General features: G+C 36.7%; 1 protein-coding gene across 5 annotated transcripts; it reads right to left on the bottom strand.

The window, feature by feature from the left end:
- Nucleotides 1–2,334: 2,334 nt before the first annotated feature.
- On the bottom strand, nucleotides 2,335–23,820 carry elavl1b (ELAV like RNA binding protein 1b). Of its 5 annotated transcripts, none has more exons than XM_073825440.1 (8): nucleotides 23,683–23,820; nucleotides 23,078–23,143; nucleotides 17,914–17,976; nucleotides 17,584–17,764; nucleotides 16,285–16,388; nucleotides 15,334–15,487; nucleotides 15,021–15,246; nucleotides 2,335–3,970 (listed from the first exon to the last, which is right to left on the bottom strand). In XM_073825440.1, the coding sequence occupies exons 2-8, from the start codon at nucleotides 23,111–23,113 to the stop codon at nucleotides 3,646–3,648; spliced, it is 1,089 nt and encodes a 362-aa protein (XP_073681541.1). In that variant the 5' UTR covers nucleotides 23,114–23,143; nucleotides 23,683–23,820; the 3' UTR covers nucleotides 2,335–3,645. The 5 variants fall into 5 exon arrangements, with proteins under 5 accessions (XP_073681541.1, XP_073681542.1, XP_073681543.1 ...); XM_073825441.1 differs by having other exon boundaries at nucleotides 17,584–17,761; XM_073825442.1 differs by lacking the exon at nucleotides 17,914–17,976.
- Nucleotides 23,821–24,565: the final 745 nt, after the last annotated feature.

Genomic DNA, 24,565 nt, shown 5'->3' with positions numbered 1-24,565 from the left:
CCTGATAGACCTGCAGGGTGGACGCAGCTTGCCCAGAGGCCTTGTAAGCCTTTGCCACAAGGGGAAAAAAAACTTTTAGGCCCTAGATGGGAGTCTTGGACAGCCCTGCCAACTGTGCCAAATGGTGTCATTTTGCTGGCAGAGCTGCACTGTAATCGCTTTCCTCTCCATGTACCCCCTTGCTTGACCCTCATCAAGGGTGTATCATGTTCTGGCCGAGAAAGGGGTCGTCCACAATTTTGACAGCTCCTTGTGCACCTCTGGGAAAAAAGGACACTGGGGCTGGATGTGGCTTAGTTTCACACTCACCACCCAGAAACCAATCATTATTGGAGCATCGAGGACAGGATGGGGGAGTCCTCTGAAGTCCACTGCTCTTAGCATCCCAGGTAAGCACAGCTGCAATCTCATTGTCCATTTAGACTGGAACTCTGCACCCTGTGGTATCCTTATAGGGCAGGACATGGACACAAGGGCTGCTTTAGAGTAGGCACGGCCTAAGTACTGAACACAGTGGCCATGCCGATCAATGGGAGAAGTGTAGAAACCGCAACCAAAAGGACACCGATGAAAAGGCATGATGTAAACACACGATTCCACTTGTGAAGCTTATAAAGGGGTCATCAATGAAGTTCATTCATTATTACATCCAACAACAGAACACCTCAATCTCTTAGGAGCCATTCTTGTCTACGTCCCTGTTAGATGGCCATGTCAATCAATCTATCGTCACACCGACAAGAAGCTGAGAATGGCTTGATTTAAAAAAAAAAAAAATGGAGAAATTTATTATTATTATTTTTTTATCATTATAGGGTAGATGTGTACACACACTGCCAAAACGCATTTATGTTCAAACAACATGCAAAAGTGAACTTTGCATCCGATGACCCCTTTAAGAGGAAATTTCCTCTCAAAGATTGCAACTGAAGCACCCAGGTGTACTCTTACGACACCCAAAAATGAAAATTAACCCATTATTTTACTCACCCTCCAGGCATCCTAGGTGCATATGACCTCCTTTCAGACAAAACCAACCAGATTTATATTCAAAATTATGTGGCAATAAGCGTGTTTCTCTTCATCTCAAGCTGCTCTGGGCAGGTGACATACGACAATGATGCTGCGCATGCGCCGCTCAGAAGTGACAAACGCACCATGGAGAAACCAAATGAGGATTTGTAAAGAAAAATGGAAGATTTCAATATAAACCAAGATTAGACTAATTTCCTGCTATAGTAAGGAAGCTTTGTTTCCTTTGCTCCTGTAAACAAACGTTGGTTTTCACAAGACTCACCGGTGCATGCGCAACTATCACTTTTCATTATGGATGCACTTTACTGGACTGATGAAGAGAAACACTCACCTATTGCCATGATAGATCTGGGAAGTGCCAGGATAATTTATATAACTCCGACTGTATTAGTCTGAAAGGAGAAAGTCATATACACCTAGGATGCCTGAAGGGTGAGTAAATAATGGTCTAATTTTCATTTTTTGGTGAACTATCCCTTTAACTGTGTAGACGAGAGAGAGAGAGCGCTGCCTGTGTCATAAACCCAAGACGAGGAGATCAAGAGTTGAATGAGGTGCTGCTTCTCACAAAGAGATGCTGCATTTGGCTCCAAAGAATAAAACGAGTGAGCAAATGCCACACTAGCCTATTAAAACCAGCAAATTCCACTTGCCAATTTCATTGGCCTTTCCTTTCCACTTGGCTCCCAAGTGCGACCTCTAGTGTTGAACCTTGAAAATGCACAGAGAAAAAGCACACTGAGGTAATAATTGCTGCAGTAAAAATACAGCCGCTACTGGGCCTGAATTCGGAATAGCTTTCTGATACTATTGCTACCACAATATTTCTCTGGTAAAATTTTATTATTGTAACGTTTGAAGAGTCTGCATACAGCGAGTATGACAGATTCTCAACCAGTTTACCTCATGACCGCATGAATGCTAGTGTAGTTTTAACTCGTTTACCTAACAGCTACTACAAAAGCACAATTATACATAACTTTGCACTCAAACCTGTGTAATTTCCCCATTTTCACCTAAAACTACAAGCCAATTTTATTGCCTTTTTATTTCTCCTATGGATAAAATGAGGCTCAGCCTTTTAAGCAACTGAAAAATATCACAAGAGCGGTTCATAAGACTTGTGCACTAGATTCCTAAACATTATTTGTCTGTCACTGTCAAGAGAGTTTGGCAAATATACTCAGCAAATGAAAGCAGAACATTTACCCATTATGAACACCCAAAATTTAAGCTATCTGGAAGACTTTTTATTATTAACTCAAATATATTTAGAATCATAATAAAAGTAACAATACATTTTTACGACAAAACAATGGCATTTATTTGAATGAAACACATGGAACATCCTGCTACAACACTTTAGGTCACACTACCAGACCCAAAGCATGACGTGTACAATTACCAATGTCAAACATACTGACAAACGAACATGCACACAAGTACAGTGCTGATCTGCAAACCGGATGTGTACTAGTACTGTGTGATATCTTGAGAACAATTAAATACAATTCTTCACCTCTGTGTGGCTTTACATGACTTGACAAGGTCTCAAAAAGCAGATTCAAATTTCACATTAAAATTTACAAAGCTGCATTTCGGGATCAACTAAGTACAGAGTAAAACACTACATTAAAATGCATTATTAATGTTAATTCTGCAAGCAAATGTGTAACTGAACACTGATCTAACCAAATCTAGACTGACAACTTGAAGTCACGTGCCTACAACCCTGCTCCTATCAGACTCAAATTTATCCAGAAATGTTCCAGACCTTTAACACGATATGGGGAGTGCTGCTAAAAATCATGTAAAACCATAATTTAAAAAACACCTAAATAAAAGACAGAAAATCATAAAAGGAAACATGCTGTTAAATGCAAAACAAACTTTAATATATCAAACAAAATAACTTGGTTTAAAAAAATAAATGCAAACTGCAGTGGAAAAAAAAAAAGGAAGCAAACAACAAAAATTGACATCCTAGATGACAATTGACAATACTTCCGGTTTTAGATTAAGTTCCAAACAGGAAAACTAAAACACTTAAAGGCATATGCTTTACACACTCCAAGTTCTTTGGTCCTTCCATCATTCTTTTACTTCCCAGATGGGTGAGCTGGAGCACTGAAGAATCGGACTAGTCACTATTTACAAAAGTCTAGAAGAAGTGGGGATGTGTAGTTTGTACTGACAATAAGCTAAAAGCTTTCACATTATAATATAATGAAGAAAACGGGACCATTAAGTCCAGTGTGATTAAGGGAAGAGGGTTTAGAAGAAAAGAGCAACAATGCCTTGATATCTTTAAGGCATCGTAACAGTGTTTACAAAAAAAAAAAAACTCTGATCCTTCAATATATATCTGAAAATATTAAACTGTCCAGAGTTTTCACAAACGCCAGGCATCTGGGACAAAACCACCAATGCAATATTTTAATTTTTGCTCAAACCTTAAATAAAACACTAGGACGAATTTATTTCACCCCAACACAGATGTATGAATATGTATATGCAGACAGTTAACAATAACTGAAATTTTTAGAACAAACCTCAATTAACTTCCAGGTTCTCTTACGACACACACACACACAAAAAAAATCAGTCCCTTTACTTGTGAGACTTGCTGGTTTTGAACGACACTTGTAGGACTCGGTCTCCCATGCGGTATCCGTTCAGGCTGGCGATGGCCATTGCTGCCTCCTCGTAATTCGTCATGGTAACAAACCCGAACCCTTTGCATTTGTTGGTGTTAAAGTCACGGATGACCTTGACGTTGGTGACGGCACCGAACGGACCGAACATCTGCCACAGGATGCCTTCGTCGGCATCTTGACCCAAGTTGTAGATGAAGATGCACCATCCAGAGGAAGAGCTGCCCGACACATTCATACCGGAGGCACCGCTCATGTGGTCAACACTCATCGGTGAAAACCTGCCAGAGCAAAAGATGGATTAGAGGGACAACTCTAGGTTAAAGTCACTTATTTCACCCGGTTATTTATCATAAAAACACTTATGTTTATGGGTTCAAACACACAGCACTGAAACCCTATTGCAATTGTTAGAATGGCCAAGGATCAGCGATCTCCACGTAAAACTGATTAGGCAGACCATAGGCCTAAGTCATAGGCTTAGTTTACACTGCAGGTCTTGATACCCAATTCTGATTTGTTGCCTATATATGATTTTTTTGGCTGTCCGTTTACACGTTCTTTCAATTGTGACCCATATCCGATTCATGCATTTACACCTGCCATACCATCTTAAACATCGCGCATGCATTGTTGTCGTTTACCTCCTTTACACATGCTTCCTTCCAGAGAATAATATGTGAACAGTGCTGATCAAACCAGTCACAATTAACAAATTGTAAAAAATATGATGCATGACTTCTTGGACTACGCTACACCCGTTTGAGTCAGCAAAGTTGATTATGAGAAAGATTTAAGATTTCCTCCAGTTTTTTTTCTTATTAACAATTACTACATTAATCACAATACAGCTATTTTTTATTTTATCTTTGCTATTATAAATAAGAACAGATGCGAAAAACAGTATAACAAATAGCCTACAAAGAAAGAAATGCATTACCTTTATCATTTTACATTTAAACAAAAGCATTCATGTGCGAAATACAAATACTCAAATGTGTTTATTAGAAATAAATTGATTATTTAATGAATTTAATGAGACAGACTACTGTACAGATATACTGTAATGCACGAATCAAATATAATGTTACACATCAGATGTTTTTTCCCAACAGTTGCCCAAGCGTTCACTTAAGACAGAACAGATTAATGTTTGCGTGAATACTGAAATACTGTAATTCTGTGTATATATTTATTGGGTTTGTGCGCCGTCGGAAGCGCATTATGCGCACACTCTGGATGACAGTCAGCGTGAGAAGCGAGCAGAGAAAAGGTAACCCTCTCAGTAAATGTACAAATAAAGAAACTTCTAGATGTCTAATCACTATTTGGAGCATTTGGGATCACTAGACGGGGGCTTAATAAACTCATTTTTGTGAAACCCCCCATTTTTCACCTTTTCACCATTTTACCTGTACCTAAAAATATCCTGTGCACATTCACACTCATTTTGCCAGCAAGGGTAACATAAGACGTCATTAAACCGCAGAGAAGTACAAATTGTAGCAATTTTAATGACGTACAGAACGCAATGCCTAAGAAAATCCGATCTGCCCGTTTACATGAGTCGCATTGGCACATATCCGACTTATATCTGATTAATTTCCACATATGAATAAGGCCTGAAACAGATCTCGAATTATCTAAATGCATACCTGTTTACAGACCTCCGTGAAGTTGGCTAGGGGTGTAAATATTAATCGATTCGTATCGATGCATCGATTATGCAGCCGCCGATTCAATGCATCGAATCGTCCGCAAGAGTATCGATTAATGTGTTTATTTTGCCGCCTGTTTGTTCACTTGTCTATTTTTAGAATCCGTTCCGACCTTTCTTTTACTGTCTATGGCTCCGACGTAAGCGTACTACCTACTCCTAAGCTGCGGGTGGCGCTAACCTCATTATTGTCTTCTACTTCACACGTGTTACTTTCGTTTCACAGTCCATCTATGATGTTGTTCATGTTCACAGACCTCACGTTGTTGTCTGACTTTCAAGAGCGATGATTTTGAACTGATTTTGTGGAGTAGTATTCTATTTGCAGTTCATACTGCAGAGGATGTGCGACCATTACCTCTTAATAAGATGCAAATTGTATTTTCAAAATGTAACCAATTTTGTATAAATGAAACTTTTTAAAACAGTGAATAGGCTAATAGGCTGTATGCACGGCGGTGAATGACGTACTTCCGGTGGAATATAAGGATGCTGGATTACTTCCGTTCCGGCGCGATTGTAGAGTGCTGTGTACTATTTTTTCTAATAACTTGTATTGTCTTCTATACTACGGTAACGTTAGTCACAAAAACAGACTCCACTCATATTGTTGATGCTTATTTGCTTTATTATATTAAATAAACATATAAAATGACATCTAAACGTATGAAAGTATCTTTTCAAAGACGGGAGGACAGCCCCTCTAGCCACCACTGCTGTGTGCCGCAGTGTACAGCATCTGCTAAATTTAACACTTTTCTAAGTTTCCACACGTTTCCTAAAGAATGTGTGATTATAAAACCAACTTTGCCGCCTTGTATCTCCATTACCACTGTTTCAGCTATAATTAGCAGTGATAATGCAGTGCTATTCATCTGTCGTAGAACTGCATTACATTTTTTATTCTTATTATTTTGTACAATAATCATCCATACTAGCTAAGATAACAGCTGTGGTTATCCAAGCTGAACAGTGGTAACGTTAGAAAAGTAAAAACTGAACTGGACTGAACATGTCCAACAGAACTTTGAACGTCACTTTTAAGCTACTCTACTCTCAGTTGGTGTGGAGTCTCTGCTTTCCTCATAGAGCGGTAGCAGTGAGCTTTCACTGAGATCTCATTTGTGGCCCTGATTTTACCTGACACTTTCAGACAAAATTACAAACACGCCTGCTGCTGGACGAATCGTAAAAAAATAATAGCAGTTCAGTTCAGGCGGTTCAGGTTAGCTGAATTTACCTTCATAATTGCACAGATACGAAGACACATAAAACTTGAAACCTTTCTCAAGTTTGCTCTGTGGCGTTGTACTGCACATCAGTGATTGTACATTTGGGCAACTCTTGCAAACACCGAGTAAAATTCGCCGACTCTGCCATAATCGCGTTTTTCTCCGCTTCAAACCTCTCCAACCGGAAACGGAATAGCAGCCTTGCGTCAAACGCGGAAGTACGCGTGCATAGAGCCTATTGGCCATAGTAGACCTGCACTATAAGCATTAGCCTTTTTTTTTTTTTCTTATTACAATTTATCTGATTGCACTTTGTAGATGCAGTAACTTATATTTGCTGTTCTATTTGCAGTGCATTGAGCACAACTGCTTTAGTGTAACATACACATTATGTGAATAGAATACTGTTTCTGTATTCTCAATAAAAGGCAAATTATTTACTATTTTTGTTGATTTATTTGAAACTTAATAGATATCATGTAAAAATATCTAGTATTGAATCGAATCGGATCGAATCGCATCGTATCACAGGGAATTCTGAAGTATCGAAAATAATCGAATCGTTGGCTTAAGAAATCGGTATCGTATCGAATCGTCTTGAAGGCTCCGATTTACACCCCTAAAGTTGGCACCCCATAAAAAGAAATAATGACCAAAACTATGCCATTCGTTAGTGCTACGTTTGTGCTGCAAAAACGAACGTTTGTGCTGGTTTGTTGTTTAAGATATTAAACATTATTTTTTTGACCGTATGACGTCACTTTCCACCCCATGTTGTCCAAATCGCTCCAAACCGGCGCAGTTAGTTTGTGCTCGATTTGTGCCCGTTTGTGCCGTTAAAATAAACACTGTATCTGTTTTCCTTCCCTAGATATAACCAAAATATTTTCGGGGCTGTGACGTCACTCTCCACCCCAGTTCCTCTAAATCACACAAAACTGGTGTCATTCGTTTGTGCTCGATTTGTGCCCGTTTGTGCCGTTGAAATGAACGTCAAATATATTTCCATTTCTTAGAAATAACAAAAACAATTCGGGGCAGTGACGTCACTCTCCACCCCATGTCGTCCAAATCTTTCCAAACCGGTGCCGTTCGTTTGTGCTCGATTTGTGCCCGTTTGTGCCGTTAAAACAAACCTGGTATCTCCGAGCCCTTCTTAAATATAATGGGGGAAAATACTTGTTTGGGACTTTTACGTAACTCTCCACCCCATATCGTCTAAATCTAGCCAAAAGGTGCCATTCGTTTGTGCTCGATTTGTGCCCGTTTGTGCCGCTAAAATAAACATTGCATCTAATTCTCTTCCTTTGAAATAAACAAGCAGGGTGTTTTATAGCATATTTTACACGGAGCTCCTGCAGATTTACACTGCACTTACAGTGTATAAATAATATTATGAGATTAATAATAATAATAAAAAAGAAATTAGAACAGAAACATGAAATTACAGAAAAAAAAATACAATGACACTTTTGAATGTGAAACTAAATTGCCAATAGATGACAGCATGCTCCTGTTTTAATGAGTGAGTCGTAAGTCATTTATTCAATGGAGGTATTAAACACGGCTGATTCAATCTGGAAGGAAGAACTGTTTTTATGAATGGGTCAGTGAATTACAAATAGAACCGGTTTGTAGTCCAAATCGCCTCAACCCGGTGCTTCTACAGTACTTATACTCTTTGATTTTATGTCGTGGCCACGAGATATTAATTCGTGGGAACGACATCCTTATGTCGTGAGACGATAGATGCAACGATGAGGGAACGACATGCATTTCTCGAGGCCAAGAGTTAAGTACATAAACAAACCTGCGTGACCATAGTACCCCCGATTAGATAGGTTTATTAATATTTTATTTTGAGTTAAATGATTGTATCAATTATTCTAGAAATTAATACAATATTAAATTATTATATTAACAATAGGCGATGCTGTCTGTGCGCGACGTAGAGAGCATTCAAAAGTTTATCATGAATAAATAAAGTGCATCAAATAAAATGGCCCTACAAGAAATATTTTATGCATCCCACAATCTTGTCCATTAACTGATCCTATTTTTTCCGTAATATTTTTATTATTCGTTTATATTCGTTATTTTTCCTTTTATTTCGATTTCTTTACTCAACGTTCTTAATGTAAATGATACTGTAAATGCTGGACATGCCAGTAAAGCTTTGATTATGCTATATGACTGGGATTTTTACTGGAATGCAGTTTATATGTTGAATTTAACATATTTCATTTTATTTCGTCTAATTATAACTTACATATATAGTGTTTGTAAATCGTTTATGGTCACACACAGGCATAAATACAATCATAAAAACAAAACTATTGGCATAATTGTCGTTCACAATATTTGCTAAATATATGGCAAATAACATAGTCTACACAACGTCATTTAGATAAAGCGATACACAATAAATAAAAAAATATAGCTCTAAGTCACTTATTTATTATTATTAGGGGTTCGAGTGCGTAGCACTGAATCCCTATTGTAATTGTTAGGATTTTTATTATTATTTTTCTGCCGTAAAACTGAACGGGCAGCCCAAACCGTAAGGCCTAGAGACTTGAAACTTGGTCAGATGATAGAGCAAAAATCGAGGAGAACCTCACAAAGAATCAGCCCAATCGGACCATAGGTGGCGCTATAGCGAACCAAAACGCGAAACCTCTCTTAACTCCTAAACCGTTTGTCGTAGACTCAAGTGTCTTATATCATTTAAATCCTTGGGTCAATCAAAACAAAATGGCTATCTCCGATTTCATTTCCGGTATGCAAATTTTTCCGCCATTTTGAAATTTGTCCAAAACCTACTTTTGCGAACTAGTCCTAGGTTTTTCGCCCAATCGGAACCAAACCAGTGCAGAAATATTCTCTGGACACTGAATATCAATAATTATCAAAAAAAAGTTGAACTTTTGACTCACGGTCGCAAAGGGCCACCAAAACGTTCGAAAGTGACGGGGCCACTTTTACTAAAATGGCTATAACTTTTGAATGGAATGAGATATCTTCACCAAACTCAACACACACGTGTATAAGCTTAATCTTTGGTCAAATCAAAAAAATTGCGGAGCTTGTCCACTTGATGGCGCTATAAGGCGGAAAAAACATATAAACAGCTATAAATACACAGCCGTTAGTCCGATCGACTTGAAAATTGGTATGCAGTGTCTTGGACCAAAGGGCCACAAGTATCTATGAGGACATTGGCGTATCTCAAAAAACATGGCCGCCATTGGCCAATGAAGTTGGAGCACCTATTTGACAAGGTTAACAGAGGTCAATCAGAACGAAACTCGGTGAGCATGTTCGACTCATGCCCCTAAAGGTCTGTAAGAATTTTGAAAGAAATCGGCCACTAGTTGGCGCTAACGAGTATTTTTGGCTCTGTAATCACGCGGCGTTTCACACATCCACACAATATGCATATCATTTGATAGATCCCCTCATGCAGAGAAACTTTGACTCAAGAACCATTGCTGTCAATCAAATCGTTCATTAATTATTCACAAATATGTTAAAAACCTACTTTTGCGAACTAGTCCTAGGTTTTTCGCCCGATCTGGATCAAACCACTGCAGTAATATTCTCTGGACTCTCTAGATCAATAATTATCAAAAAAATGTTGAATTTTGTCCTGTGGTTGGCTATAATGGGCTAATTTAGTAAAATGGGCATGGCAACATATATCCAAAAGCCTATAAAACCTAAACAAAAACTCAAAACTTTACAAAAATGGGTGACAACATGTAGCAGATGACCCTTAACAAGCATGCAAAGTTTCATGAAGATCGGACCATAGGTGGCGCTATAACAGTTAAAAAAGGTGTCAAAAACATGATATTTCTATTGTATATAGAACTAAAATCCTAATTAAACGTCAATATCTTCACATATATACTATATCTTCATATCATATGATAGATCTCCTCATTCTGAACAACTATGCCTCTAGGACCAATGTTGTCAATCAAACTGTTCTTTTAAAACATGAGATCATTTAAAAAACATAGTTTGGTGAACTCGTCCTGGATTTTCAACCCATACTCAATAAAATCAGTGCAGTTCAGTTCTCCAGACTCTCTTGGTCAGTAATTATCAAAAAAATGTTGAACATTTGCATTTGGTCAGCTATAACAGAGCCATTTCATAATATGCTTTTTATCTAGTGTACATTAAAGTCTACAAATACTAAAAGAAAAAAAATTCAGAAACTTAAGTAAAATCATGCATCGTATGATTCAAAACAAGCATATGTTTATGGACATTGGGCAAAATAAGCTTTGTAATTGTTATAAAGCTTAAAAACAATGCACCTCTATTTCAATAAAATTACAACTATAGCCACTAGATGGCAATAGAATACCACTAATGGGCTTACACATGTTAATAGAACAGTGCTTTGTAGGGGTTAATGGCTTTATGTAGTTTTAAATTTATATGTAAGTGATACCAAATCACTGTTATAACTTTTCAAATCACATTTAGCCAAAGTTTAAAGCTTAATTTATACAGATATATCATATTTGACAATTACACATGATTATGATTACAGTGAAACATGACAATGATATATCAAATCTTAAAAACACAAGTTTTAAGCATGTTGTCAATTATCATTTATTGTACAAATCTCTTATGTGCAACAAAATATGTGTGCATCTGTCTGTGTCTGTAATCATGCTTAATGAACACAATAGTTTAACCATTTCATTTCTGTGTATGTTTCTGTTTGTGAGTGTATTCTTCGTAATGGATATGTTCTGGTGTCAGCCATATATTTCATGTTGGCCAACACCCTAACGGTGTAGAAGCCGTAAAGGCCTTAAATACTCGAACCCCGTTAATTGCTGCTTGCAGCTATATTTATTATTATTATTATTATTATTATTATTAGGCTATTATTATTAGGCTATTATTCTATTATTAACTGGTTAGGGCTATATTTTTTCACGCCTGACAATTAGCTACCAATTAAGTTTGACTTTATGATTGCATTTACACCCCTGTGTGACGATACACGAAAATGTTTTTATTTATAAATGAAACTATAGTCTACGTGAATGATTCATTCCTCAGTGAAACACTATAGTATTATATAGTCTAGTCTATAAAGACGAAACGAAATAAATGTTCAATTCAATTAACTTTAAAACTACAGTAAAAATCAGTCATAGCCAAATAGCCGTATATAAACGAAAATTAAAATATATACAATAATAATAGGCTAATCATAATAGAAATTACTACTACTAGCCTACAACTGCTAATAATAATAATACGAAAAAAAGACGATCAGTTAATAGAAGGAATGTCATGTAGGCGTATTCTGTGTGACGATAAATGATTTCCAAATGAAACTACTTGAATAATTCACTCTTCAGTGAAACACTATATTTGTCTATTAATTAGACTAAATAAATTAAGCTACAATAGATGGTAAATTCAACCTTTAAACTGCATTCCAGTGCAAACCCCAGTCATAGAACCTTACAGTATTAGGCTACATTAAAAAAATTAAGTAAAGAGATTGAAATAAAAGGAAAAATAACGAATATAAACGAATAATAAAAATATTACGGAAAAAATAGGATCAGTTAATGGACAAGATTGTGGGATGCATAAAATATTTCTTGTAGGGCCATTTTATTTGATGCACTTTATTTATTCATGATAAACTTTTGAATGCTCTCAACGTCGCGCACAGACAGCATCGCCTATTGTTAATATAATAATTTAATATTGTATTAATTTCTAGAATAATTGATACAATCATTTAACTCAAAATAAAATATTAATAAACCTATCTAATCGGGGGTACTATGGTCATGCAGGTTTGTTTATGTACTTAACTCTTGGCCTCGAGAAATGCATGTAGTTCCCTCATCGTTGCATCTATCGTCTCACAACATAAGGATGTCGTTCCCACGAATTAATATCTCGTGGCCACGACATAAAATCAAAGAGTATAAGTACTGTAGAAGCACCGGGTTGAGGCGATTTGGACTACAAACCGGTTCTATTTGTAATTCACTGACCCATTCATAAAAACAGTTCTTCCTTCCAGATTGAATCAGCCGTGTTTAATACCTCCATTGAATAAATGACTTACGACTCACTCATTAAAACAGGAGCATGCTGTCATCTATTGGCAATTTAGTTTCACATTCAAAAGTGTCATTGTATTTTTTTTCTGTAATTTCATGTTTCTGTTCTAATTTCTTTTTTATTATTATCATTAATCTCATAATATTATTTATACACTGTAAGTGCAGTGTAAATCTGCAGGAGCTCCGTGTAAAATATGCTATAAAACACCCTGCTTGTTTATTTCAAAGGAAGAGAATTAGATGCAATGTTTATTTTAGCGGCACAAACGGGCACAAATCGAGCACAAACGAATGGCACCTTTTGGCTAGATTTAGACGATATGGGGTGGAGAGTTACGTAAAAGTCCCAAACAAGTATTTTCCCCCATTATATTTAAGAAGGGCTCGGAGATACCAGGTTTGTTTTAACGGCACAAACGGGCACAAATCGAGCACAAACGAACGGCACCGGTTTGGAAAGATTTGGACGACATGGGGTGGAGAGTGACGTCACTGCCCCGAATTGTTTTTGTTATTTCTAAGAAATGGAAATATATTTGACGTTCATTTCAACGGCACAAACGGGCACAAATCGAGCACAAACGAATGACACCAGTTTTGTGTGATTTAGAGGAACTGGGGTGGAGAGTGACGTCACAGCCCCGAAAATATTTTGGTTATATCTAGGGAAGGAAAACAGATACAGTGTTTATTTTAACGGCACAAACGGGCACAAATCGAGCACAAACTAACTGCGCCGGTTTGGAGCGATTTGGACAACATGGGGTGGAAAGTGATGTCATACGGTCAAAAAAATAATGTTTAATATCTTAAACAACAAACCAGCACAAACGTTCGTTTTTGCGGCACAAATCAGCACAAACGAATGGAATAGTTTTGGTCATTATTTCTTTTTATGGGGTGCCAACTTCACGGAGGTTGTTTACAGTCATAGAACAGATCCGATCTGTCACATGTGAGCAAAAAAAAAAAAAAAAAACAGAATTGGGTCGCATTTAACTGACAGTGTAAATGGGGCCATAGAGACTTGAAACTTGGAGGGAGGGTAGTACTCCTACAGTCTACAACCTCACCAAGGTTAGCCCCAACTGGTCTTATGGGGGCGCTACAGTGCTCAAATGTGCAAAATCGCTTATAACTCCTAAATGGTTTGTCGCAGGCTCGAGTGTCTTATGTCATTGGAATCCTTAACTCACGCCTAAGATTTGTCCATTACGATTCCCTGAAGAATATCAATAATCATCAAAAAAAAAAAAAAAAAAAACGAACTTTCAACCCTCAGTCGCATTGGGACGCCAAAACATTTGAAAAGGGCAGTGCTATTTTTTTACTAAAACAGCTTTAACTTTTGAACAGAATTAGGGTTGTTCAGATTCCAATACTAGTATTGAAAATGCCATCCACGTTGTTCAACTCATAAGCCCTGCCATTTCTGTTGCATATGAAAAACATCAAACAAAATGAAAGCCAAACTAAATGATGCTACATTTGAGCTGCACAGCGTGGACATTTATCAGGTCGGACCGCAACGCAAACAAACTTGCACAAGCCCAGAACAGCTTTATTCGGGAGCCAAAGTTGATTGAGAAGTGTTTGAAAAAAACACATTAGAAACCACCATAACTACGCATCTGTTTGCCCTATTGACGTGAAAATGTGTATGCAAGGTCTTGGTCCAAAGTACCACAAGCGGCTGAGGACATTTGGTACTCAAAATACATGCCGGCCATAGGCTGATAAACTTAGAGCACCTATTAGACAAGCAAGAGGTTGATCGGAAGGAAACTCAGTGGGCCTGTTTGCCTAAAGGTCTGTAAAAATTTTTAAAGAAATCGACCATCACATTTTTTTCAAGGGCGTAAACGATTGTCTATTGCATGGTTTTTCACATATACGCGCAATATTCGTATCACACGAAAGACCTCCTAATTCCAAACAACTTCGCCTCTAGAATCACTGCTGTCACTCCAATCTGTTGTGAAATGAGTGAGAAATCTATGCTATTTCTTGAAACCCGGTGAGCACTAGCAACAAGTGATTCTAAACGAGCATGTAAAGCTCGGACCACAGCTGATACTATTAAAAAAAAAAAAACACCTACTTTTGCATTTTTACTTTTGCATTATATTGCATTGGTAACAAGCCTTTTCACAAACTTTCATGGTTGTGGTTGCCAGATTTCAGGAGTTTAAATCCCCTGATCCGAGGCAAAAATCTTGGACAAAATTTAAGCTACATAAAGCATAATTGGCTTTCTTACCTGAAGCGCTGAGCCTGGTGATGAACAGGTCCTCCGAACCGACGGGATGGGTTGTGGTACAGCTGCGAAAGCAGCTGGGAATTCTTGGTCTGGTTTGGATTGGCAGCAAACTTCACTGTGATCGGTTCAGAGGCACCAGCTGGTTTGGATCCATTAAGATCCTTGATGGCTTCCTCCGCTTCAGACCGCTTATCAAAACGAATGAATGCAACTCCACGTGACAGACCTGACAGGTTAAAAAGCCCCCAAAAATGAGTTAAACCTACAATACATTTATGATGGAAAACTGCAGACCACAGGACAAAATTATTACCAGAGGCCTGATCGACCAGTACACGGGAGTTTATGATACGCCCATACTGAGTAAACATGTCCTCTACATCCTTCTGCGTCATGGTCTTGGGTAAACCGCTGATATAAAGGTTGGCATCTTTGATGCTGTCAGAGCTCGGCCGGGCAAACGAGACCTAGTTTAATGGAGAAGAACTGCATTAAAAACCACTTTATCCATCCATTATAAAAGATAAATGTAATAAGCCATCTTTTTTGCTCACATTACTGATGAAACAATGTATTTCCAAAGTGTATCCAAAGCATAACCTCACATCTGAGTTTCACATATGAAATAAAAATAAAAACAAACCCAGAAAAATAAAAACACTACAATGATATTGTGTATTTCATGTAAGAATAAAACAGTTTTTGTGTGTCTACCAAAAAAATAAATAAATAAAAAAAAAATTGACAACTTTCAGATTGAATTAAACTACAATGTATAGAAATAAAACAAAAACAAAACCAATAATAAAATCAAATGAAATAAATGTCTGGGACTTCAGCGCAGGGCTTCTGTTCGGCACAATTTCATACTCAAGCAAATGACTAACATGTTTCCTCTGTTTTTACACCACACCACGCAAAAGAAATGAAAAAAGCAGATTTTGATCTTAAACGCCAAAATAAAAACCGTCACTGACTTCAGTATAATTCTGTACCGAAATTAAACCATGCTAAGTCAAAGACAGCCAATCATACACATTATAAGAGCAAAAGTCTTGAGACATCAAATGTCAGGAAAATGAAACTGAAAGTAAAGAAAACGAAACCAAAAAAAAAGGAACAATTGTTGAAACTCAAGAAGCTGTTCATTCCTTACAGAAAGCAGGCAGGACTGGAACACTGTCCTAACTGCTTTGAGTCTAGTGTACCAACATGGCATCTATTATTGAACACATGGATACAAAAACACCTCTTTGCACGTTACCTTGATAGTTTTAGACTGTAGTCTCAGGCCATTGAGTGTATTGATTGCCCTTTCTGCATCACTAGGGTTAACATAGTTAACAAATCCGTACCCTAAACTGTGGCCTAGAGAAAAAAAAAGGGAAAAAAACAAAATAAAAATAACAAACGTTCGTCCACATCCTGCAGACTATTCTCTCCGCACAAAAGAAACAATACAAGCTATTCTTGTGAATGACAATCGCAAAAACAAAAACAGTTACATGTTCATCAAAAACAAAATTTGACATCAGGCAAGAAAACGGTTAGGATACAGAAATAAAAACCAACAGTCTTCACAGAGTAGTTTCTAGGAAAAAAAACAAATACCTTCCTTCACCTCCTTAAAAATAAAAACAAAAAACATTAGTAGGCATTTATAAATGTTTAAGTAAATAAAATACAGAATGTACATTCCACATCATAACTGTACATCATATTTCTAAAATCCATTGATAGTGGGATGCTGTGGGCAAGTAAAAAAATAAAAAATAAAATAAAAACAAAAACAAAACAGAAGTCAAATAAAGCTAATGGCATAGATGCATGAAGATGGCACCAGACTGACTTCATTTGGCCTCTCCAGGTACTCCACACTTCAACTGAAAATTGATAATTGTCCTCAAAAACGATAGGAAAACAAAAACAACCAAAAAACAAAAACACAATCCAAAAATTAAAGCACATTTGCTTATACACTTCGCACAGAACAAGACAGGAGGCTCACATCATTAAAAAAAAAATAAAAAGTCAAGAGTTTTTGCAGTCTCCACACACACACAAAAAAAAAAAAATTACAGAAAAACAAATGTGCTTGACTTCAGTCAAATCAAAACTCAGCACATTGTGGGAGGACTCCAAGTTTAATTAAAAGCTCAACGATATTGAATCGGACCAGTACCATCTTTACACCTTTTCAAATAGAGTGAAAACGAACAAAAAAACAAAACAAAAAAAACAAATAAAAATCTGTGAGCAAAATGTTTATTGGAGCATAAAACACCACAGTGGACGGCTGCCACAAACCTGACCCAAGCTTCAATAAACTGGTCAAAAGAAAATCAAAGATTTGCCTTCAAATAAAAAAAAAAAAAATTAAAAATACTTCAAAACATTGAAAAAATAAGTGCATTCCCTATAGAACATTTAAGTATGAAAATAAAATATTCCTCAAAGCCAAACAAGAAAAAAAAAAGTGACTTTTGGGGAAAAAAAAAAGGTGTTGGAAATACAGACATAAAGTAAAACTGAAAACAATCGGCCTCTCTCTCCACCTCCGTACCTGCCATCTTGTCTCTAATGAGTTTGGCCGACTCCACCTCGCCAATGCTGCTGAAGAGACTCCGGAGCTCCTCCTGGCTCATATTCTGGGGCAGGTAGTTGATGATCAGGTTGGTTTTCGCATCACTTGGCTCATCACTCATGTGGTCCTCATAACCGTTCGGCATGTCGTACACTTCCTGCTTAAGAAAAGAGTATACATTGTAACCAAACCATCAAACTTCAACTATCAGACTAAAACCTAACAAAAAAAAAAAAAAAAAACAGGCAAGAATGACCAACATCCAATATCCGACATTAGTCTACACACAAAAATAATGGCCAATTTTACCTTTACTGAGCTGCCACCCTTGTGTGAGTCTCTGTCATTACCCTGGTTCTGAACCTCACAAACCTGCAGCAACAAATCAGTTGCAACATGATATAAATATAGGCCTAATAACACCATGCAATATATAGCTACTTGCACTTCTTGCTAACTTAATTCCTGGCCTTTATACTTGTACTCAGCACAAAACCAGTAAAAATTTGGTGATAAACCGATAGTTTTCCTGTCCCAAGTGATAAATTAAACCAGTAATAGAGCATTTTCATGACGAGTAATCAATCGGCCATATTGGTGGCACTGAATGTAAACAATGCTCAATATCGCATTCGATATCAAGCTCGATATGGCGTAGCTTGTCAGAGATTTACGTCTCTGTGTATTAATTGCCGCTCCAGCTGAACCTGAGCAGAACGCACGTGATGGAGATTTACTACTAATCAAAGTACCGGCTTCATTGACTAAACGCGCCTCACAATATCGTTCGATATATTGTCCAGCCCTAGTGCAGTATCGTTGATTATAATGAAGCTTTGTGATATCGCAAACTAAGATGAGTGACAGCTTTTAATATTTTTTTAAGGGAGTTTGTAAATGAGATATTGATTTAATACAACAGTTCAATAAACAAGTTATTATTAAGTGACTTACACTGTCTGATTATAACACTATTGCCTGATTGTGCTCTATTTCGTCTCAAAAATAGCCTGAAACAAGTCACTACTGAGCTGCTGCGCATCTCCATTCAAACACAGCGGTGTTTCGCTTATGAATGAACGTGCGCTTTTAAACTAATCTAGTTAGGGCTGGGCGATATGGCAAAAAAAATTAACACGATAATTTTTTTCATATCAGTCGATATCGATAATTATCACGATAAATGTAAAATCTTTATATCTACTAATATTAAAGGCAGATTTTACTCCTGAATGAAAGAAAAACCACAAATTTGTGTTTTTTTTTGTCAGAACATGACAAATACTTTCCAAACAATGATCAATTGAGGTAGAATACAGATTAGAATATTACTAGTAAAATCAACATCAATAGAATACAATATTATAAATAATAATAGAATATATAAAAAGTTTTTTTTTATAAAAAAATAAGAACTGTAATATGATACAACACTTGTAACATGGCTCTGACTCTAAATGCAGAGTTAAAATGATTAAGAATATTTAACATTCAACAAAAATAAGAATAGACAAATCTTTTCAGCATGCCAGTCCCTTCGTGCAGCTGATTTAACACATTTTGTAAAATGTTTTAGCTGTCTGACAATATAAATAAAAAAATAAAAGCACATTCTAAACAATAATCAAAACTGATAAAAATGTTTTGTCTTCCTATTATGAGTTGATATTTGACTCCTCAAATTGATTTACAGGGGAATTTTGTTTTTTACCTTTGTTTTTACCCTTTCATGTGTTTAATGAGGATCAGAGGTGAAATGAATGCAATCAAAATCATAAATTCATGTTGAGATTAATGTTTTTAATTAAATCATGACTACAGAAATATTAAAGATTGAAATAACTGAACAGATCTGCCAGCAGATGGCGGCAAGACACTGATTTAATTACTGAATCATATCGTTCATTTGATTCTTTTGAACGGATGGTTCACTCGGGAAATCCTCTTTATGAATGGGAAAGTGAATCATTTCACTAGATTCGTTTAAAAACACACATTTCATTCATAAACCAAACACCGCTGGCGCTCTTTTTGAATGGATATATGCGCGCAGATGTGACTTCTTTCAGACTATTTTTGATGAGGAAATAGAGCACAATCAGGCATAGTGTTGTAGTCAGTCAATGTAAGTCACTTAATAATAACTTCTTGTTTATTAACTGCTGTATTAGATCAATATCTCATTTACAAACTCCCTTAATTATTAAAAGCTGTCACTCATCTTAGTTCGCGATATCACAAAGCTCTATTATAAAAAAAGACGCTCTCTTTATTGTACAATCAGTCTCTGATTTACACTCTTTCTACATTTTATTTATGAAAGCATTGGTGAGATATGTCTGTGATAGCCTACATTACTCAACGTTGCAAAAACACATAGAAACCTTTGAAGCTCCGCTGAGCGCAAACACAAATATGCTGATCGGGTCAGTCGCACATGCTGCTCCTAAATGTTTTTTTTTTTTTTACAGTCGCACGTACTAATTTTTAGTCGCAAATGCGAGTGAAATGTTCGCACTGTAGAGCCCTGTGGCTGTAAACTAAATACTGCGTGCGGCATCCGGAAGCGCAGGCTGCAAAATGCCTGCGCAACGTTACGCATAGTGCATAAACATTATCGAGCACTTATCGAACTGCCATTATCGTTTTATCGAAAAAAAAAATATCGTGATAATTATCGTTATCGAATTATCGCCCAGCCCTAAATCTAGTGAAATAATTCAATTTCCCATTCATAAAGACAGTCAATTGCTTTATTCCTGAATGAATCTGCGGTTCGAACGAATCAAATAAATGAATGATTCAGTAATTAAATTAGTGTCTTGCCGCCTGCTGGCAGATTTAGTTTCATTTTTAAAGTATCTTCTCAGTTATTTAAATCATTTAATGTTTCTGTATTAAAAATTTTACATTTAAAACATTAATCTCAACATGAATTTGATTGCAATCATGCCACCTCTGAGCCTCATTAAACATGAAAACACACCTACAAGCACTTTTGTGTTCTTCTGTGCCACCTCTGTAGTACAAATTAATTGTTAATACTGATTTCATTTAATTGGTAACTTATTCTTATCCTACTTGTTCTTATTCAGTTGTTTTAATTAGAGAATTTAAAAAGCTTATATATATATATATATATATATATATATATATTTATATATATATATATATATTAGGGGTGGGCATAGATTATTTTTTTTTAATCTAGATTAAATCTTGGAATTAATCTAGATTAAAATGGCTAATTTGAATTCTGCTGAAGGCATTCAGAATATGTGTGCTACCCAAATAATGACTAAAAGTAAGTCTTCTAGAACGGGCCAGGTGGCGCATTAGACCAGGCGCTCATCTCCTGTTTCCAAAATGCATCACAAACTGCTTGACAATTGCATTTACATAATTACCTATACAAACTTGTGTAACCAAGTACTTGTGCGCAAAAGGCTGCACGACGTGCGTGTTGCCATTAAATACACAGACGCGCACCGGCATGGATATCTGCGTGCATAGTCTTCCATTAAACTGCGTTGCTTTTAGAAGCGTCAATTCAGTTGTTGCATATAGTTTAATGTCTTTATTTCGGGATTATCAAAGTAAATTATAACTCATGTGCCCCAGTAAAAAGGATCTAGCAACGCACCTGCCCTGAAGCGGCTTCATAACTGCATCCATGTTTGCACGTCTCATTTGATATGGTAATTTCACAGAAGTTGAAGACTCGTTCTCGCCCCCTACAGTGCAATTCGACTAGGTATACGTCATCCGTGCTCAAATATCAAGGTGCAAGTCATCATAGCTCAAGTAGTTTAGACCCAGCTCCCAACCCAACTTTGAGAATAGATTAACGGCTATATTTTTTTTATCGCCCGATAAGAGTCTCACGTTAACGCAGCACGTTAACGCCGATAACGGCCCACCACTAATATATATATATATATATATATATACTTTTTTCAAAAAATTTAAATAAAATACAGCTTTTAATAAAGTTAGAAAAATGCCATTACAAATGTAAAAACTAAATTCTCCTGTAAATCACTTTAAGGAGTCAAATATCACCTTGTAATAGAAAGGCTAATTTTTTCTCAGATTTTTTGATTATTGTGTAAAATGTGCTCCTGAAATTTTGACTGTGCACCTTAATTTAAGTTCTACTCCTAACAAGAAAAGTAAGTGTTAGAGCCCTGAAATCAAGGCTGAAGAGTGCAAAACAAAAAACTGTCTGAAGAACAAAAGGCGTTTGTGGTTGGCCAAACTCAAACAGGATCTCCAGGGCAAGAATCTTGACAACATTTGTGTTTTTTTTTTTTTTTTTTATTTCCAGTCAGGTAGATGAAATATTAGCCTACTATCTTAATACTGCTCGCACGCATCTTTACCATCACTTTAGTTTGTCAAAATATTGCGCCCTTTCCTGCTTACTAATTCCTCCTCTATATGATTTAGCAGCTTCCACATGTTTTTTTTCCTGAATTAGACAGCATAAATTAGCAGAACAATGCATTGAGTAGTACAGTAACCGTGCAACCCACGCTGTTATTTACATCAGAGTATCGCCAATATGACCGTGTATCCGGGTAACTGACCAAATCCTAAGTGCAAACCCTCTATAGTAAAGTTCCTCAGCTACAAGTCCCCTTTTGATATTTTAGCTGAACACATTTTTCTACTTTTTATTCTTGGCCATGGTGAAGTGTGCCTACACTGCTAACGTTTGCCTGTTGTACATTATCCATGTCAAAATGCATCAGAGAAGCGCTAAACATCACTGTTTCAGTCAATAACTTAAGCCCTTCAAAACTATTTTGGCCATAACCAGAAGTTTGTTTTCTTGCCTTAAAGACAAATGTGTGACCCTGGACCACAAAACCAGTCTTCAGTAGCACAGGAATATTTTTGTACAAAAATACTTTGTATGGGTCAAAATGATCCATTTTTCTTTTATGCCAAAAAGGATATTAAGATCATGTTCCATGAAGATATTTGTACATGTCCTACTGTAAATGTCAAAACTTAATTTTTGATTAGTAATATGCATTGCCAAGAATTTCATTTGGACAACTTAAAAGGTGGCTTCCCTCAATATTGAATTTTTTGAACCCTCAGATACCAGAATTTAAAATGATCTCAGCCAAATATTTTCCTAACAAACCACACATCATTGGAAAGCTTATTTATTCAGCTTTCAGATTATGTATAAATATCAATTTGAAAAAAAGTACCCTTATGACTGGTTTTGTGGTCCAGGATCACATATTCTTTTACAAACATACCAGTTTATAAGCACTTGAAGTTTATCACTGAAATTCATCCCATAGATCAATCAAATACATACAAAATAAATCAAAACAACGGCTGTTCAATGTGCAACTTAAAAACCCTTCATATGTTGATAGTATATAGAATTGTTGTAAGATAACTCACCATTTCACTGAAGAAAAAGAAATAAAAACAGATTAGACATACTTACTTTCAAATACCTTATGTGTCCTCTTCTGACGGCCATGTAGACACCTTACTGCTTCAAAATCTTAGTCTGAAAAAGAAAACAAATCGTAAAAAGCCTTGTAGTAAAAACACACCCTCTTCCAAACGCTACCCCGTTACAAACCATACATCAATCGGTTCAAATCATTTAAAACAAAATTCCCAATGTTTGCACCGGCTACTATTTACAATAAAATAAACGTTTAATCGTTGACTTGTTCCCCTACAAACAAAAACGAACGCAAAACAACGAAGAATAGCTAAATCCATGCATATCTGCTAGGCTAGGCTAACCAAGCTAAGCTAGGCTGCGCGAACAACGCGAAGTGATACAAATAAATAAATCTATAATAGCAGCATTGCAATAGTACTATAACCCACACATAGATTGGTTACATTATCACCTAAAATAATTTTGCAAACTATGATCCTTTCGTCGCTGTAGGCCGCTCTTTTGAGGCCTGTTAGTATCAAAGCTACAAGAGCGCTTGTGACCGTTTGAGAAAGCGTGCAGTCCGCATATTAAAAAAAAACACCAGATTGTAACAAGATTGAAATTATTTTTAAATACAAATATAATATATATACCTTCGTTTCCTTTGTCCTCGACCGTCGTTGTAGCAGAGGGAGTCACACACTGCGTAAAGAACAAAGCGGAGATCTGTTCTACCTACTTCGCACGCGCCGATCTCAACACAAGACGGGGGTGCGCTGGGGTGCGCTGGGGTGTCTCGAGCTCGAGCTGAAGTGAAGCCACACCTCCTCCTGTCTGGAGGAAGAGATGCTGCGGAGTCACACCCCATCTAAGCGCACCTTCGATAAAACATCACACGACCTTTTTAAAACATCGCCAGTTGTTTTTTTTTATGCAAGTATATGTAGTTTGATCATTTATTACGTAACATGGGTTTTATAATTAATATAGCACGAAATATATGTAGTTTTAAACACATCCAATGTCTGTATCAATCTGTACCCCATGCAAATGACCTTCTGTAGAACAGTGTGACCTTGGTATTTCTTATTTATTGAATATCTATCTACTTTCTATATCAACCTTTTTCCTTAACACGGATGGGCGAGACTTCCGGTTCATTTTCCGCTTAATGGGAATAACGAGAAGAATAACAAATGGTAAAACGGTTTGCACTACAAACCAGTGTTCATAATTAATATAATAATAAATAACATGGTAAGACACACCAGTTCGTAATATCAAGCAGCAAAAACAAGTTGTTTTGTAAAAATAAAAGCCCTGTTGAAAAAAAAACAGCTAAAACCAGCCTAGGCTGGTTGGCTGGTTTTAGCTGGTTTAAGCTGGTCTCCCAGCCTGGCCAGGCTGGTTTTAGCTGGTGGTGGCTAAGACCAGCCTAATCAGCCTGGCCAGGTTGGAATAGTGTCCAAAACCCCTCTAAAACCAGCCTGCTGACCAGCTATGACCAGCTAAAATCAGGCTGTTTTTTTTTCACCG

This window comes from Garra rufa, chromosome 20, assembly GCF_049309525.1.
Source record: "Garra rufa chromosome 20, GarRuf1.0, whole genome shotgun sequence".
Taxonomy (NCBI): domain Eukaryota; kingdom Metazoa; phylum Chordata; class Actinopteri; order Cypriniformes; family Cyprinidae; genus Garra; species Garra rufa.
This window is presented reverse-complemented; position numbering and strand designations above follow the sequence as displayed.

Excerpts from the sequence above, each read along its gene's own strand:
- elavl1b (XM_073825440.1), bottom strand. The coding sequence starts at position 23,113 with ATGGCCGTCAGAAGAGGACACATAAGGTATTTGAAA. Across the intron at positions 16,389-17,583 it reads CATTAGAGACAAGATGGCAG|GCCACAGTTTAGGGTACGGA; the intron begins GTACGGAGGTGG and ends TTTTTTCTCTAG. Across the intron at positions 3,971-15,020 it reads CACCAGGCTCAGCGCTTCAG|GTTTTCACCGATGAGTGTTG; the intron begins GTAAGAAAGCCA and ends TTGCTCTGGCAG.